The sequence below is a fragment of the Hesperophylax consimilis genome, chromosome 1 (genome assembly GCF_061612785.1).
Source record: "Hesperophylax consimilis isolate HC1 chromosome 1, BYU_Hcon_1.0, whole genome shotgun sequence".
Classification (NCBI taxonomy): Eukaryota; Metazoa; Arthropoda; class Insecta; order Trichoptera; family Limnephilidae; genus Hesperophylax; species Hesperophylax consimilis.
This window is the reverse complement of record NC_142836.1, coordinates 40,577,429-40,595,941: the sequence shown is the minus strand read 5'-3', so window position 1 is coordinate 40,595,941 and position 18,513 is coordinate 40,577,429. Positions and strand designations below refer to the sequence as shown.

At 33.4% G+C, this 18,513-nt stretch overlaps 1 protein-coding gene across 8 annotated transcripts in view; it reads left to right on the top strand.

Moving 5' to 3' along the window:
• LOC149426892 (uncharacterized) overlaps positions 1–18,513 on the top strand; it is a 298,356-nt gene that overhangs the window by 258,049 nt on the left and 21,794 nt on the right. For 7 of the 8 annotated variants that reach the window (XM_089634013.1, XM_089634015.1, XM_089634007.1 and 4 more), the window contains exon 7: positions 8,664–8,756. The exons of the other annotated variant lie outside the window; for it this stretch is intronic. In XM_089634013.1, the coding sequence (XP_089490139.1) occupies positions 8,664–8,756 (93 nt within the window). The remainder of the gene's footprint in view (positions 1–8,663; positions 8,757–18,513) is intronic. 8 annotated transcript variants of the gene reach the window in all.

Genomic DNA, 18,513 nt, shown 5'->3' with positions numbered 1-18,513 from the left:
TAAAAAAAAATATATACATACTATATTAAAATATAACTTATTAATTTAGATACATGTTTAAATTACCCGTGAACACGGTGCCCGTAAAATTTGCAAAAATTTGAAACTAATTAAGTAGAACTTAATTTTTTTATGTTATTTTTACCGAGGTTGGACTTATGAACCAAAATCAGGTAAAAAATGAAAACGGAGGTAGGTAGGTATCAAAGATATTAGAAACTCTACTATTAGAACTTATACTTACAAAGATATTAGAAATTCTACTATTTGAAATTATATTTAACAAAGATATTAGAAATTATTCTTACCAAATATATTAGAAATTCTTATATCTTTGGTAAGTATAGTGTGGCTTCTGGAAATTAAAAAAAAATGCAATTTAATATTTTATTTGCGTAGTGCGGGCGCAACAACAATATTTAAATAAATGTGGTCAGCAAACTTTCATCAAATTAAATGAACTAGTTATTAAAAACAAAACAAAACCAAAAATTTGATTACACGCATTTAACGCGGGTCTACTATTCCTTCGAATCGTTATTTTATCGTTAATTTTATCGTTTTCTTTCTTGCTTACATGGATATTTGTTTTTGTTCTTACTATCTATCTCATTATACTATAAAAACTCATTATTAGACCATAAATGCAAACGTAAGGTATATTTTCTATAAGAATTAAATCATTAAATAGCTAATAAGCAATAAACCTAACGGTTCCGGTATTTTGAAATAGAAAAATCAACCCGTAAAAAGTTCGTCTACTAAATATATGAAGCATCTATTTTTATCAAAAGATGTATTTGAAAATATTTTTTTTTTGGTTTGATTAAGGATTGAATCTTCCTCTCCAAAGACTGGAATCAACCGCGCTAACTAACTGAGCTAAATCCTGATTTGGTATTACCGGCATTTATTTTTTATATTAACTGCTATAATGTCATTCAATTTCAGAGAAATGCAAATATGTCCGCGTGTATTGACGTGATTGCCGCCAGTTCATTGTAATCAACAACGAGTCTATATGCCGAATTTCAGCTTTATTTGGATGTTGGAAAATGGGTGAATTTCCACTTCATTCATACATTCATTTAAGAAAACGCAAGTGAAATTCAAGAAGGTGTATTTAAAAGTATAAAAAAATAATATTTAAAAAAAACACACACACGAACATATCTTCACAGTTTGAGAACTAATAATAATTGTAGACAAAAAATGTCAACAACAAAAAAAACAGTAAAAAAAACATCTGCACATCCGGTCGTCGCGCATCGGCAGTTTATATACTGACCAGCCTCGTTTACTATTGTATTATTATTCAAAAAGTAATATTATCTCATTTGGATTTCTTTTGCGGCAATTATTTGAAACAAATGTCTATTATTAAAGCCCGAACGAAACAGAAAATACAAAAATGACTGTTACCAGTTTCTACTTTGAGATTGAGATAACAATCCTTGGCTATGAATTCGGAGGTCGCGGCTTCAAATTACGGAGTGCGAATGTGAATTGATAAATTTGTATAATTTCACAATATTTATTAGTTTAAAATAATACGTTAATAACTATATCGTATATTTGCGGCACGTTCAAGAATGAAAATAGGTACTTTCAGTATCGCCATGTTAAATTAATAATGCAATATTTTAAAAACTACAAAATAGTTGTCAATAGTATAGTGTTTGAGGTTGAGATTACGATCCTTGGCTACGCATTTTTAGGTCGCGGATTCGAATTCCGGCGTGCGCAAGTAAATTTGATTTGAGCCTAAATTGTTGACGACTTAATGCGTTTGTATGTGTTCATTCCGTGTCATGGGGCATCAGAGAAGCTCAGACGGCTACATTTATATGACACCTCACAAGAGCGTCCCTGCCTGTGCAGTGTACAGACAGGGGAACTATGTCACCACCCGGTTGGGCGGCGTTGTGAGGCGGATTAAGGTAGGGGCTGTAGGAAGATATTTATTAATGCGGGCCTTGAAGAGGCTCGCATTATAGGAGGGGGGACAAACAGATGCCGGTAGCTCAAAATTGCTCGTTGATAAGCTAAAAGTATTGGAGAGAGGAAGGAGATGTGGAAGAGAAAGGTGGGGAAGTACCTGGTCACCAAACACGGCCATTTCAATCAAATTTTCAATTCTGAATGATGGTATTACACCAGGGCAATACTTAGAGTACCCTCCAATCTGGAACGTATCGCAAATATACCTTATATTATTTTTAAAGATAAATTGTGAAATAATACAATGCCATATCTGCTTTGTTACTTTTATCTATGGGTAAAACCATCTAGGTGCCTACCTAACACAAAAGTTAAAATGTGTAATGGAACAAGGAAGATATGCCATTAATCGTTGTTAGTTTGTGTGTAGTGTCGCCAACATCATACAAACTAACAATGCCCTGCATCTACACTCCTAAATAGTCACCAAACGTACCACCCGTGCAGTATGGTCTAAGCTCGATGACAGTTGGCAAGCTTCCATGCCATATCTGCTTTGTTTCTATTATCTATGGGTAAAACCATCTAGGTACCTACCTAACACATAAGTTAAAATGTGTACCGGAACAGGGAAGATAGGCCATTGATTGTTGTTAGTTTGTGTGCAGTGTCGCCAACATCACATAACCTAACAATGCCCTGCATCTACACTCCTACATAGTCACCAAACGTACAACCCGTGCAGTATGGTCTAAGCTCGATGACATTTGGCAAGCTTCCATGCCATATCCGCTTTGTTTCTATTATCCATGGGTAAAACCATCTAGGTACCTACCTAACACATAAGTTAAAATGTGTACCGGAACAGGGAAGATAGGCCATTGATTGTTGTTAGTTTGTGTGCAGTGTCGCCAACATCACATAACCTAACAATGCCCTGCATCTACACTCCTACATAGTCACCAAACGTACAACCCGTGCAGTATGGTCTAAGCTCGATGACATTTGGCAAGCTTCCATGCCATATCCGCTTTGTTTCTATTATCCATGGGTAAAACCATCTAGGTACCTACCTAACACATAAGTTAAAATGTGTACCGGAACAGGGAAGATAGGCCATTGATTGTTGTTAGTTTGTGTGCAGTGTCGCCAACATCACATAACCTAACAATGCCCTGCATCTACACTCCTACATAGTCACCAAACGTACAACCCGTGCAGTATGGTCTAAGCTCGATGACAGTTGGCAAGCTTCCATGCCATATCCGCTTTGTTTCTATTATCTATGTGTAAAACCATCTAGGTACCTACCTAACACATAAGTTAAAATGTGTACCGGAACAGGGAAGATAGGCCATTGATTGTTGTTAGTTTGTGTGCAGTGTCGCCAACATCATACAACCTAACAATGCCCTGCATCTACACTCCTACATAGTCACCAAACGTACAACCCGTGCAGTGTGGTCTATGCTCGATGACAGTTGGCACGCTTCAATGCCATATCCGCTTTGTTTCTATTATATATGGGTAAAAGTTTGTTGTTACCTATAAAAAAGCAAAAATTAACAATAAGTATTAAATATGTATTTTTTTCGAGATGAATTAAATTTTCACTCTTATCTTTCGAAAAACCCAGCGAAAAAGTTTCACAAAGGATTTGACTTGAAGACGAAACATTACTTTATCGTAATGTACCAAATTCACAGCGCGTAAATATCTACATATTTGATATTATTATTTGTGCCATCTGGCGTCAAAAATATTAATAATTACTCATTATTCCAATGGAAGTTTCCTACTTACCATAAGGTCGAAAGTATGCTATATGTACACGAAACACCTCCCTGTGAAAAGCATTATTTGAGACCACGACGGGAAATTATATATAACGCATACATTGAGGACCGTCTTCAAACTATCGTCTGTACAGAATAAAAATATGTCTTCAAAGTATGCTATAGATGTATGTATCGATATATATTTTAAACGGTACATCATAGACGTATATAGCTGTGAGGGGGTAGTTTTTAAGGGTTGATTAAACAAAATGGCATTAAAAAAAAAGTGTATATAATGTGGCTCAAAGTATGCTTTATACAAATATATATATATATATATATATATATATTATACATATATATATATATATATACATGTTCCGACATCGTGATAATGTATTTATATATAATTTGCTAAAACTTTATCAGGAAATCTGTTAATTCATTCGTAAGACCCTCAATCCCGTTTTTTAACCAAATTCACCAATAATTTTAAAAAATTCTTAATAAGTTAACAATAGTCATTTTTCTCCGTGTGTATTTTCTACGTCACCGACGCATTAAAAAGTAATCGCAAAATAGATTTACGCTATGGTATTCGTCGTGTTTCATTTAAAAGGTTGTTTTGTTCTAAAAATCACGCATTACAGTAGATCGGTGGCATTTGATGGATGGGATTCTGTTTAACAGTTTTGCGCATGACGTACTCTACCCTGGTAGTCCTCCCACACCTAGTCTCGTATAATATACGAAACTACACTGAACTTTATACTACATACTTCAACTACTTAAGATTAAATTAATACTTCTAACAAAATTAGCATATCTGTTAGATACTTGAACCCCGGAACATCGCATCAAACAGCATGAGACTTCAGCCTTGTTTCGGGACGAGCCACCACATTCTGAAAACTAGACTTTATGCTGTTCGGGGTTCGGAGAAAACTTCCTACAGGGCGAATTAATCCTCCTTCCTTTGGTTAGCCACCGCAAGCCACATGGTGCCTTGCAGACCTAATGCCTACAGACCTAGACAGTATTAGACCTAGTACCTACCCACGCCAGCCAGGAGAGACTAGAGATTGGAGTTTAGAGGGTAGGTATATTTGTACGCGAGTACGGGACTAGATAGTCTGCCCAGTGCTCAAATATAATGGATCGAGCCAATCCTTTGATCAATCAGGCTTAAATTCCGACATTAAATGAATGATTAGATGTGTATGAATTTTATACTCTCCTAGAAAGTTAATCATTTTGCGGTTTGACATTGTATTATAATATTATCAAATAAAAACCACTCTGTCTGTACCTACATCACTTTGTATTAACCACAACATAGTATTATAAAATTCCCGTAAATAAAATTATTCCGCTTTAAAAAAATATGTTTTCATGACATAAATTTATTTTATTATTTAGTCTTCATCATAAGAAAGAACCCCCTAAACTACTGGAGTAATTTATCAGCAACAGGGTATCTAGCACCTTAGATAAGTTGTTTTTGGATATTGTCTTTCGTTATGCAAAATAACTGGCTTATTAATTAATGTAGGTGAACTAACTAAGCTCTTAGAATTGAAAGAAGTCATATACACGATTCATAGACATAATTAATTCATCTAAGAAGCGATCAATCGATTCCGTTCAAACTTAAAGAAACAAAAGTTGTTAGTTATTACTAAAAACCTCGAAGCTTAATGCGAAATCACCATTTTGATTAATCTTTTTAACGAATTACATTATGAACATTATGTGTACATTATGAATACCAAAAATATGCTTTAGATAAATTGAAGTTTTTCCTATCATTGAGCTTGAGTAGAATACCAATAAAGTAATAAATTACTCAATAAAAAATATAAATGTAAGCTACTAAAAAAAATCTTTTCAGTAGAAATGTATGAACGCGTAAAGGAAACAACTTTTTTTAAAATACAGTATTATAGCTAAGATTATCGATGACAGTTTCACATGATTAATTTTTTTGTTTTCTTATAAAATTATTTACAAAATAAATAAAAACCACTATTGTGCTTGATACGAACGTTTCTAGACTCCGTTTGTCAAGCGATTTTAATGCCTATTGCCTACAATATAAGGTATACCAAGAATTTACACAATTTTGGCTTGTAGCTTCCTCTTAATTCGCTTTTTAGTGTCAAAAAGGCCAATGTTATAATTTCGATTCGTGAATTTAATTGAATGAATTCAAGGAATGTCAATTCATAGCCATGCGCCATTGTTGCTATCGTACATCGATTTTGATTTATTGCGTTATCAACATTGGTTTGGATATCAATCAGCGCGACCGTACTCTGGTAATCTGTACAAAATTATCAGTAGTTCCGCCTATCAATCCAAAATTGTAAAGTTATTGATTTCACTGTGCTAGACCCTTTTGTTAATTTAACATATATTTTGAATATACCTAAGCACGTACATCAGAATAACGTTTTTCTTGGAAAAACTTGCAGTCTAGAAGATCGACCTGTAAGTATAAAATCGTGGAAGTTTTAAAACCATTTTTGTTTCTCCCTGTGTGGATGGGTAAGTTTACTTGACAAGGTTACATTTGCCGAGGAAAAGAAAAGTTTGGCGTCATTCTGTAAATTCTGTAAAAGAAAACGCGAGGCCATTATTCAAGAACGTGATTCATTCAATGACGAAAATAATATAATCTTTCTATTTTAACATGAGTGTAGATATTCCACGGTTTAAGAGTTGGAAACAGATACACAAAGCACTTATACATGTAAGGTGTCCGGGAGTAAAGTGAGCTAACTTCGGAAGGTGATTCTACAAGATAAAAAAGATAAATAGCTTTTTTCGAAATTCAAACATTTTAATGTAGTTTTTACGTAAAAAAAATTGAATTGTTTGTATGGGAAAATAAATATTCTTCTATGGAAAAATATTTTAGTGTGGGGAAAAAAGTTTGAATTCGAAAAAAGTTTAATATATTTTTTTACTTCTGCCATCATGTAGAATCACCTCCCGAAGTTAGCGCATTATATCCCCGGACATACAATGTTACATGATGAATTTACCTGGGCTTGATTTTACGTACCAATATTACACCGACAGAATTACACACTAACGGAATTACGCCCGAACAAAATTACACATGTAGAGAATTACACCTACTAATCTACTTCAGGTCAAAAAAATTAATCTAAACTAATTTTTTTTTGGTGATTATATACGTAGTGTTTCAAAATCATGTGTTTTTGGTATGAAAATTTGGTTGCCTAGAAATGTTTCAGATGCTTTAATTAAATACTGCGAGTAGAATACATCTTGGCCTTTGAAATAATCGAGTATTTTTTAGATAAGTCTTTTTATAAGCCCAGAAAAAAATAATGTATAAGGCCTATGAAAACTGCTTTAAAGTTCGAAATCTCCTACTTACGAACCCGTTTTAGGTTTTAATTTTATTGTATAATATGGCAAATTAAGTTATTTATAAAATGATCGGAAAAAAAATAAATATTTATGCCTGAGCATCCACAAAATAAAATAAAAGGCACTTTTTGGCCATGTTTTTTTCTTGCATAAATCAAAACAGGCGGATGGTGTTAAGCGGGAATTTAAACTTTATCGTCATCTACGTAAGGGTTGTTATTGATAGCGGCTCAATTTAAAATATTACACGACGTAGTGCATCGCCTTAAGTATTAAAATGATTTAGATGACACTTGGACACTAAAGTTTAAAACTAAAAAAAACTGTTTTTTTGTTTGTGTAATACCAGTAGGTGTAATCCTCTAGATGTGTAATTTGCTCCATGTGTATTCTGTTCGTGTGTAATTTCATCCTGACAATGTAATACCGCTCAAACTATAAAAATGGTTCATATTTGCACAATGAAGTAAAAGGAAATTTATATCATGGTGAATTTAGGTGCTACGGTGAACAATAGAGCAATTAAAACACTATAAAAAATAGTTATACTTATGTAGGTACTCCATGAATGAATTTACTTAGGCACTTTGAGCCAGCTATAAAATAAGGTTCTTACTTAACTTTATATAACATTCAGAAGGGTGAGTTTTGAGTATAGTTCTGTTTTACTAACAGTGAATGTACGTGTTGCTACATATTTTTACAAAACTCAACAAAACAATTATACACCATAACAACAAAGAGTGAAATAATGGTTAGCATTACACAAAGTTTTAGATCAGAGAAAGAGTATAAAAGTGACAAGTGTCAATATAAAACAAGCATAAATTTTGAAAAGTGTAAAAGTAAAACAAGTATAAAAGTCAAAAAGTTTAAGAGTAAAACAAGTATAAATGTTGAAAAGTTTACAAGTAAAACAAGTATAAATTCTGCAAATCTAAGAGTAAAAAAAGTATAAATGTTGAAAAGTGTAATGGGGCCGACAGACGTAGCTATAAAAGATCAAAAGATATTTGGCTTGGCGTATTTCGGCATATCGCTCGCCGTACATTTCCAATTGAAATGTATGGCGAGCGATATGCCGAAATACGCCAAGCCAAATAACTTTTGATCTTTTATAGCTACGTCTGTCGGCAGCTTTAAAGTAAAACAAGTATAGATGTTGAAAAGAGTAAAAGTAAAAGAAGTATAAATGTTAAAAAGTTTAAGAGTAAATTAATGAATAAAAGTATGGTATTTAAATAAATCAAGGAAAAAAGTATGTACATATACATATTATCAAAGTAAGACAGACAACATCACATTATATATTTCACTGATTTTAACAATTTAATCCATTACAGGTACAATAATAAGTTTAAAAGCGAACACAGACATGTTTTATTTCCAGATTTGATGCGCCGGCCGCTGATTTGTTCATTTAACCATTATCCATTGTCCAAAAAATCTGCTTTATTTTTCAGTAGCGGGATCATCTCATGAGCTTGTTACTCGTAGTGTGTTGTGTTGTGTTGCTAATGGCCGATGGGTGTGTTTGTTTAGGCGAACGTGGAGGCGGTGCGGGTGGCGGGCCTTGTGACCTCGCTGCTCAGCGTGTCGGGGCAGGGGCCCCCGGGCGCTAACGGGGCGCCAAGAGTTAGTCCACCAACCACCTGCACGCCACTGCACTTTGCACTTTCTAATGCCCACTTCTATTCTACTGCACATTTTTTTATCACTTTAATTTATCAATCTCACTTTATTCTATTTTCGCGTAGTTCGGCACAGAATCCCTGCTTTCATCCTTCGACACATATTAATCTGTGGTCTTACTTCAAATAAGAAAATTTAAAAGGCTGTAAATTTTTTAATGTGTAAACATAAACCGATTGTAATAATACTTGCAGCTTAGATTTGAGAGGCCAAAAGCATAATACATTGAAAGCAATAACGTTACAATTTGAAAACAATTGAAAAAGGTCAATGTAAAAAGGGATGATGAAAAAAACCAAATATCTCTGAAATACTACCATGAACCTAAACCATATATTGGCCTAGCGTTAACTTTTTTAATATTCCTGATAATATGTAAGTTTCATTTTTTTCGAGCTCTTATTTACAAACAATTATAATCTACCAAACCAAACAAAGTAGACAAACTTTAAATTACTTTTAATTACTAAATTTGCAGGACATTTTGCACTTATCGTACTTTGATCCAAGACCACAGAAATATATGCAGGGATCACTAAAGTTAACCAAAATGTTTCTTCCAGGAATTTCACTTTATCTCCAGGGTTTAGAAGATAATGATATACTCGTATTCGTTTGTATGCCGGTTTTGTTGTACCGAAGATTATATGTAGAATTATTCTAGAAGACATCTACATTATTTTATTGATTGCACATCACAACCTACGTATTTTTTATGCAATACATATGCGGTATAATATCATTATCTGCAAGAAAAACATTTACCAGAAGTCCATTATTGAAACCTTTAGGTACTCTTTCTAACTACATGATTTGGTTTGAATTGCATTCCAAAATGAAAAATTACTCTACAACTTTATTTGAAACCGTGCTATCAAGAGTTATAACACCTTTGGTTAAAATGTAGGCACATGCATTAATTTATATGGCGGTAAAGGCAGATATATTTAATCCACTGTGAGTTTAAAAGCAATTTAACATTTTACCGCTGTGTATTGGTAGTGTTAATTAAATTTTCCAGTTAAGCTCCCAATATAGGCCAGATCCGCAACTGGTTGAACTTTACGACAGTTTCATTCCTTTCAATAACACCTTTATAGTGGTCGTATTATTATTATTATGAACTCGTTAGAAACATTATTTATGTATCTACCTAGACGATAAATTAACGATGTAATGTTTATTACTTTATTGACACAAAATGAACCAGTTATCTTGATTAATTATTTAATTGATGTCTTGCGCTTTCTTATCTCGACCTGCATGTGCACGAATTGAAATAAAAGTTTTGATTTACATGAAACTCTTATATAATGACTAAAAGAGTGATATTATTGAAGATTAATAAAATATGTTTACACGCAATGAAACTTCCACTGCCGGTACTTACCTAATATCTGAAATCATTTTTAAATGTGTAGGTTAGGTTACAGAAGTTAAGACGATACTTACGTATTATTTGAAATCATTCAAAAAATCTAACCTAACCCATACAGGGTTTTCCAATAAGAGGTGTTATTTTGATATTTAATCGTAAAAGATCAATTGTTTCGTTTCTTGTGTGGCACGTAGCACCGTCTTGTTGAAAGTAAACGTTGTCCAGATCAATACCATCCAATTTCGGCCATAAAAAATCATTAATCATCTCTCGATATCGCAATCCATTCACCGTAACTGTTGCTCCAGCCTCATTTTCGAAAAAATAAGGTCCAATGACTCTACCAGACCATAAACTGCACCAAACAGTCACACGTTGAGGATAGAGAGGCTTTTCAACAATAACTCTTGGGTTTTCCGAGCCCCAAATGCGACAATTTTTCTTTTTGACGAAGCCACCGAGGTGGAAATGGGCCTCATCACTCAAGATGATTTGCATTTGATTCACTCAAGTGAATTTTAATAATTTCAATGCGTTGTTGAAGCGTGTATAGCGTCAGCTACACTACTCGCTTCGACGCTTCGACGAAGTCCTCGACGAAGTTAGACGAAGTTCGAAGTGCGTGCCCACACTCGTGCAACTTCGCGAGTAACTCAGTCCAGTCCTTTGACTCGGGCGCATTTACCGACAACAATCGGAAGTCGGGCGAAGCGAAGCGAAGTTGCCCGAAGCGAAGTGAAGTTCGTGCCCACACTATCGTATTCGGTCAACTTCGATCAACTTCGCGAGTAGTGTAGCTGGGCTTTATCGTTCCATTTTTATTAACGGCGTAGTTTTTACTTGTCAAATGTTGAAAAAGGACAGCTTTAAAAGTAACATCTACCGAAATAGCAGGCTATTCAAAATAACACCTCTTATTGGAAAATCCTGTATAAGTATTCAACATCCTGTGTCCGGAAACTAGAGGTACAAGCGGGAAACCGGTGAATCCAAAAATTATTTTTTTTCGATTTGAGCATTTCAATTTCGGACTTGATTTACTCGAAAACGGAAGCTCAAAATCAAATAGAGTTATATAACAAAATCGACTCAAAACATGATGTAGGTTTACCAGATTCCCGCTCGTACCACTAGTTACCGGACATCATGTATAAAAAGACTTATTTTTCTAAATTCATTTGATATAGTATACATTGAGTGTCTTTCTATTAGCGAAAATGTTCAATCATGATGTAATGAAGTATACTGTGATGTATCGATGTCACATTCATAGAATTCCACAGCAGAATGAGGACAAGATTCCATAATCCCTACGAATCCCCGTGCTTTGCGCTTCAGATCAAAAATCTTCCCAGCGGACGAGCTTTACCGATTACTTGACAACCCATTGTCTTGGAAACTGTTCACTGAGCTGTGCTTTTATATAAAATCCTTAATTCCTTTACATTTATTTTTCAGCGAGATTACAGCTTTCTTGGATACAGATTGTATTGTAGATTGTACCTGTCTTTCCGTAGATTAATATTTTATAGCTTGCATTAAACGAAGCTCCAAATTTAATATTGTGGAGACTAGTGCCGCCCGAATTTGTGCTATGACAAACTGGTCAAAAATGTATACAATTAAGTGTTCAAGAAACATATTTTTACTATCTGAGATTAACCTGATTTTTCAATATTAAGATATTGCCACCAGACAGTAGGTTAGCACCAAAATATTAACGTCGGTAGGTAAAACCGTCTTAACGTGGTAAAGTCGTCTAAACGTGGTTTTAACCACAGTTTGAAAATGGCATTGAAAGCCGAAACAGCTTTAACAATAACAAAAACCAAAAAATACTTGCAGAACTTAATAATTATGTTATTAAATTTAATTTTCATTAAATTTTTAAAAAAAGTCAGTTGGTAAGTGTAGGTATACAAATTGTTGATAAGACTCATATTCAAAATCCCGATGATCAATATAATATATATTATTTTTTACATATTAAAAATCATTGTGTGCTTGTTCTCTCATCGGTGACCGATTAAGATTCCGCTGATTCTATCATTTTAAATAGAAAACTTGAAAAAATTATTTTATGAAATTAGTAAAATAATAATAATAATAATATTTGGCTAATTTATATAGCGCCGTTTTCGTGACAAATCACCTCAAGGGTGCTTCGAAAATTATAAGAAACACATCTGGTTCTGTTTTTAACATGTTATGGGTACATACGAAAAAAAATTACAGTGTTTCTTTAAATGCTACTTAACGCAGATGTCAAGAGATTTCTACTATATTTTAAATAAATCGTGTTTTATTAAGTACTTTCACAACAGACGCTTACGCTTTTTAATTATATTTGTTTTTAATATTGACGCGTTCCGTTTATCATTCGTATGTACATATCACCTTTTCAAAACTTCTCCTTTTTGAACCCTTATAAGAGAGTCAGGGGTTAGAGTTTATAGTGCTCATATGAAAAATCTAAAGAAAACAGAAAACGAAGTAGTAGTGGCACTTTAATATGTTTTTCAAGGAAAACGAAAATCCTCCATAACCGCCTACTTTTCAAAACGGAATTATTTCTCTATTTTCAGAACTGAGATAAAACTGGTTCAAATCATTAAAGCATGAAGCATTATGTACTGTGTACCTAGTGTCTACCTAAACGTATTTAGGGCAAGATTTCACTCGCGTGTGCACTAGATGTAGTAGGTAAATACAGACACGAGTCGAGGGCGCTGCTCTGCTACTTGGGACAAACGCCCACAAGGACTTATATGAAAAGAAAAAAAAACAAAATGGCTGAGCTCACTGTAATTGCTTCTGTACAATATATCATCTAAACATTTCCACTCACATCGCGGCTATTTATTTCATTTTATGTAGACAACGGTTTTACGATGCGATTATCACTGTCGAGGAAATGGCAGAACGCCTCGTCAATTTTTGCCAAGGGTAGTTTTGGTCAGGGGTTATTTTGCCAAGGGTTGTATTATCCCGGGTTTGTATAAAACCGGGATATTTGGGCCCGGGATCTATAGTCCCGGGATATTGGCCTTGCTCGCCCAGATTACCACTTGGTTAGGGCTAATCCAGGGTTACGGGAATTACGCTTATCATTGTACAGTACATTTAAGGTGGTAAGTAACTCATGCTGGAGGATCGCTAAACCGCAAATTTGTGTAGAATTTTAGGGTTATTCCAATTGAACGATTTGGTAAAATGATGTTCGTGCATGTTATACAATTTAAAAATAGAGAGTAATTATAAAAATCTTGGTACAATATGTAGGTATCTTCATTATTTATTATGAGCTTTTAAGCTTTTCAATAAAATCCAAGTAAATGGGAGATATCTGAACGTATACGAAAACTAAGTACTGTTTTTGGACGGTAATAAAATACAATATATTATTATTAGAAACGAAAATATTTTTTTTTAAATATTGATTGCAAACATAAAAAAGGTTTTAAAAATGGCTCGCCTTACGTTTTTTCGTGCAACACTGAATTAAAATGACTGATGACAAAAAAAAATATCAATAAAATATTTCAATATAAAAATGTATTCTTAACATTAGGGCTACCTCGCTTTTTTGTCATTTCATATAAAAATAATTGATAAAAAATTTGAATTTTTTTCTCTAATACCGTTCATATTTCTACCTATGACGGTAAGGGACATACTACGATTTCTATGAGCTGTTTTTTTCCCAAAACTGATCCAATTAGCGACTTTCTTAAAATTTTATCCCCGGCACCATAATTATAATACTCGTATATTATGCCTTTATTTTGACCGACAATTCAAATACATTACTAATAAGCTAAGTTAAATAAACAATCATTTTTGATCAATCGTTTTACAGACATGAAAGAATGTTTCGTCAACTTTTCGTTGTGAAACAATGATAAATTTTAAGACTGTTGTATCAAATAAATACAAGAGACCCAACTGCTCCCAAACGTCTGGAACCAGTGAGACTATGGCATCCCCAATCGGGATATGTTGTAAGGCTGTAGGTAGTGAGAAGGGGAAGAAGATGGCTAGTCAGATCTGTTCACCAAACACGGCTAAAGCCAATTCAATCTACGTTTCAATTCTGAATGGTGGTCTTACACAAAGGCTATACTGATAGTATCTTCCACTCCGGAGCGTACCGCACTTATACGTATATTTATACCATACATTATTTTAAATTAATATGTTGTAAAATAACACAAATTCATGCAGTCAACAAATTTACTTGCGCCCGCCGGGATTTGAACCTGCGACCTTCGGCTTGCTATTCGAGAGTCTTACCCGTCGACACGGAGGCGGTCAAAGTTATATTATTTAATCATGTTGTCACACAGAGTTCTCAGTTTCTTCAAAAAAATCATGTAATAGTTGACAATGCCGCAAAAACCACTTTGGACACTGCTGTCTTTGGTTTTATATCCCGAATAAAAACTTTTTTATTACATCGGGCATGTGTGTGGCATTTTTATTTATTTATTTAGACGCCCATTGGACTTTTACATTCATATTATGCAACTATCTACTACTCTACTCTATCTCGAGTCCCAACTACTCCCAACCGTCTGGAGCCAGTGAGACTATGGCATCCCCAATAATTGGGGTATGTTGTGAAGCTGAAGATAGTGGGGAGTACCTGGCTATTGAGATCTGGTCATCAAACACTCCTAAAGCCATTTCAAGCTATGTTTCAATTCTGAATGCTGGTCTTACATCAAAACGATACTGAAAGTATCCTCCACTCTAGAACGTGTCGCATGTATGCTATATATTATTTTAAGTAAATAAATTGTTTAATAACACAAATTCATCAAATAAAATTTGAACCCGCCACCTTCGGATTGCTCTTAGAGAGCCTTACCACTCGACCGCGGAGGCCTGTCAACATCACAGAGTAATTTTCATTCCTCTGTCATAATAATCTCTGAAAACGAAACTTTATTTATATATATACGCCTAAAAAGGCTTTTACATAGAGAAGTGATACATGATGCAGTGTACATAGGATATATCTGTATTATACAGGAGATACTGACAGTAAATAGATATAATCCATTGTAAAGAAGGTACAAAATACACAATTGTAAAATTGTGATTACAAGTATAATGAGAAAATAATAAGAAATTATTTTTTTTTTTTACAAACTAAATATGAAGCAATATTAGTAAAATGTAAGAGTAACATATAGTAAAAAAGGAATTACAACAAAACTACATATAAGACAAAACATTAAAACTAATTTACCAACGCTACTCTAATTTGTAGGATTCGACAAAGTGTTGGTGTAGATTATGCTTAGTTCTATAAATGAAGTCAATAAATAAATCTTACATAAAACTAGTGCGAGAAACAACTACATTAATGGAGCATGGAGCCTAGTGTTTGAGAGTAGTAAAATATGTGTCTAGTGTAGTAAAATATCACAATTTTTCTTCGCTATGAATTTGAGTAATTTAAGTTAGTACATAAGTGTTGAATATAATTATTCCATCTCTAACAATGTTATAAATCGCGGTTCCACGGCATCTCATTCTTCTAAAGTCATAACATGTCCACATGCAAACACATAAACTTTATATTGCTTCATTTAATACAGCACTTATGTTGGAAAAACTCACAGAGACACAGTGATACAGTCCTCGTTTATTACCCCAGGGGTTCAAGAAATTTGTAATTATAGTTTCCCGGTATTCATGTATGTATATTATATTCAGAAAATCTTAAACTATTTACCCGCCCAAGCCAGCAGAGTGGCCTCTAGGGCGGCCACTTAAGGGTTGGAAGTGGGGGCGGATTGTATAAAGATGACTCGGAAATAAATCTCGTGAAATAAAAAAACACAAGAACACAAAAGATAATTATTTCCATCTCATCGCACTTTTATATCTTCTTTCTTCGGCTAAATATTATTTGGAGTCAATAACACCAAATTCTCTTTAGAGTAAGTATTGACTGGTGTGACGCAAGGCGGTATAATCGCTTATTGAAAAGTATTATTGTAAGTTTTTTTCAAGCGACCTTCAAGCAAATCTTTTTTATTGTATTTAAAATCAACTAAAAAATTGAACTGGGAATTGAAACTTTCTCCACTGGGACTGGCTCTGAACTGCTGTGAACTTTAAAAATGTATTTTAAAACTATTTTAAAAATCATTTGTCTTGTTGCACCTTCGTTCACAGGGACTGGAGAAAACCGCGAGTGACGGACGTGTTTTCTACTAGTATGGCGAATTTAAAAAAATTATTTCTTTATTTCTGAATGAATTTTAGTTGAAATGATATTTGTTTCAAGCCTTAAAGATTATCAATACACTGTAAATGTGCATTTTTGACATGAAACATTTATGTGTATTACTTTTGTGTTATGTTTATTTTACCTTACTATTTAAAAAATACCCTCTGACGTCCAATGTTAAGCCAAATTAACGTAGAATAACTTCTGAAAAAAAAATTAATTACAAAAAAAATTTCAAATAATTTTCTGAGGTATTTATATAGAAAGCATTACATATTTTATATATGAGGAAACAATAATGCGGGTGTGAAAGGGTTAAAAATACATATCCTCGGAGAAGAAATGCACGTTCATCTGCTTAAGGAAAAACAAAATATATTTTTTTAAATGTGTGAGACCAGATGGAACGACATGAAGTGATTTTGATTTTTATATATACATAAAACAAAATCGAAATTCAAAGAAATGTATTTAAGGTCAAAATTAAAAAAAAAAAAACAATAACAGTATTAAAAAAATATATATACATAAAAAAGTAAAAAAAATAAAATATTATTCAGAATTTAGAAAATTTTACGTAATTTGTAAACCAGAAGTAATACATTATTTAGAATCATCGCAAAGCCACGGTACTTGTAAAGAACGCCGTGGAAAAATTGTCGTGAAATAAAGCATAAATTTAATAATAAATGGATTATGTCTATAGCGCCGTTTTATGTGATCACTCATCTCGAGGACGCGCATAAAGTATATATTATATAGGTGAAGCCGGTTACAGCAGTGGGTATTACTTTGTGTGACGATACAATAATATATTATATGTTATGGACAAAGTGATTAATAGGACGGGCATTATTCAAAATGCCCAGATAAGTAGGGCAACGCGCGTAAATGGAATACCTAAGCATTATATATATTGCCTAGTTTTATCGAAGGTATTGTTATATCATACGACTCGCCATCACTAGCACTATTATTCAGAAGGATTTTAATTCGTATTATATATTTTTGATTATTTTTAAAAAATCAACCCGTAAAAAAGGTTTTTGCTAGAATACTTTATTTTGGTTTGACTGAGAACTGTAACTTCCTTCCCAGGGACTGGATTCAACCACGCTAACAACCTCGCCAAATGCCGATGGGGTAGGACAGACATTTATTTCATACTTAACTGCTGTAATGTCATCCAATTTCATAAAAAAACATAACAATAAATACGGACAGCGAACCCTGGAATACAACGTGCCCAAAATATTCAACATGTTACCAAGCAATATAAAAAAGTGCGAATTACCTCAGAGATTCAGATATATGCTGAAAACATGGCTACTAAGCAGAGATACTCTGTATTAGTAATACTTTTGACTATGGCAGTGGTTGGTGATAAATATGATGTATAAGTTGTATTGTAATAAGTAATAATATTATGAAAATATTTTATATTGTAATTGAACATGAACATCCTGTTGACAAACTGCTTAATTGCAGTTTAATGGGATTGTACTTTGAAGAACAATAAAATAAAAATAAAATAAAAATGCGTACATGTCCTTGTGTATGTGATTACCACCAACATTTGCATTCATTCAATAACCAAAACAAAAGAGAAATTCAAATAGATATATTAAAAACACTGCCTGCCTACTGACAGGTATTCTATACAATGCCTAGGAAAACTTGTGATATAATCATTTCTTACTATTCCCATTGATTTTAGACAATTCGTACTTATATCGTACTAGAGCCCCAACTGAAGAGAGGGGGCAGGAGAAAAAGATGTTCTATATGTTTTTATTATATCTAGGAATCACGATATCCTGATCTCGTGGTACGAGCAGGAAATTGGTGAGTATACATAACATTGAGAACCCAAAAAAAAACAATATTTCCGATGCGAGCTTTTTGTTTTTTTTTTTTTTTTTTTACTTTTCCTTTTTTGGACACTAAATTATTTTTTAAAACAACTCGCATTTTAAAATGAATTAAACAGCTGATATTCCAACTTCGCACACGATTTACGAAAACGAAAACTAAAAACTTAAAAAGTTATTTTAAAAAATCGACTTCAAATGTGATGT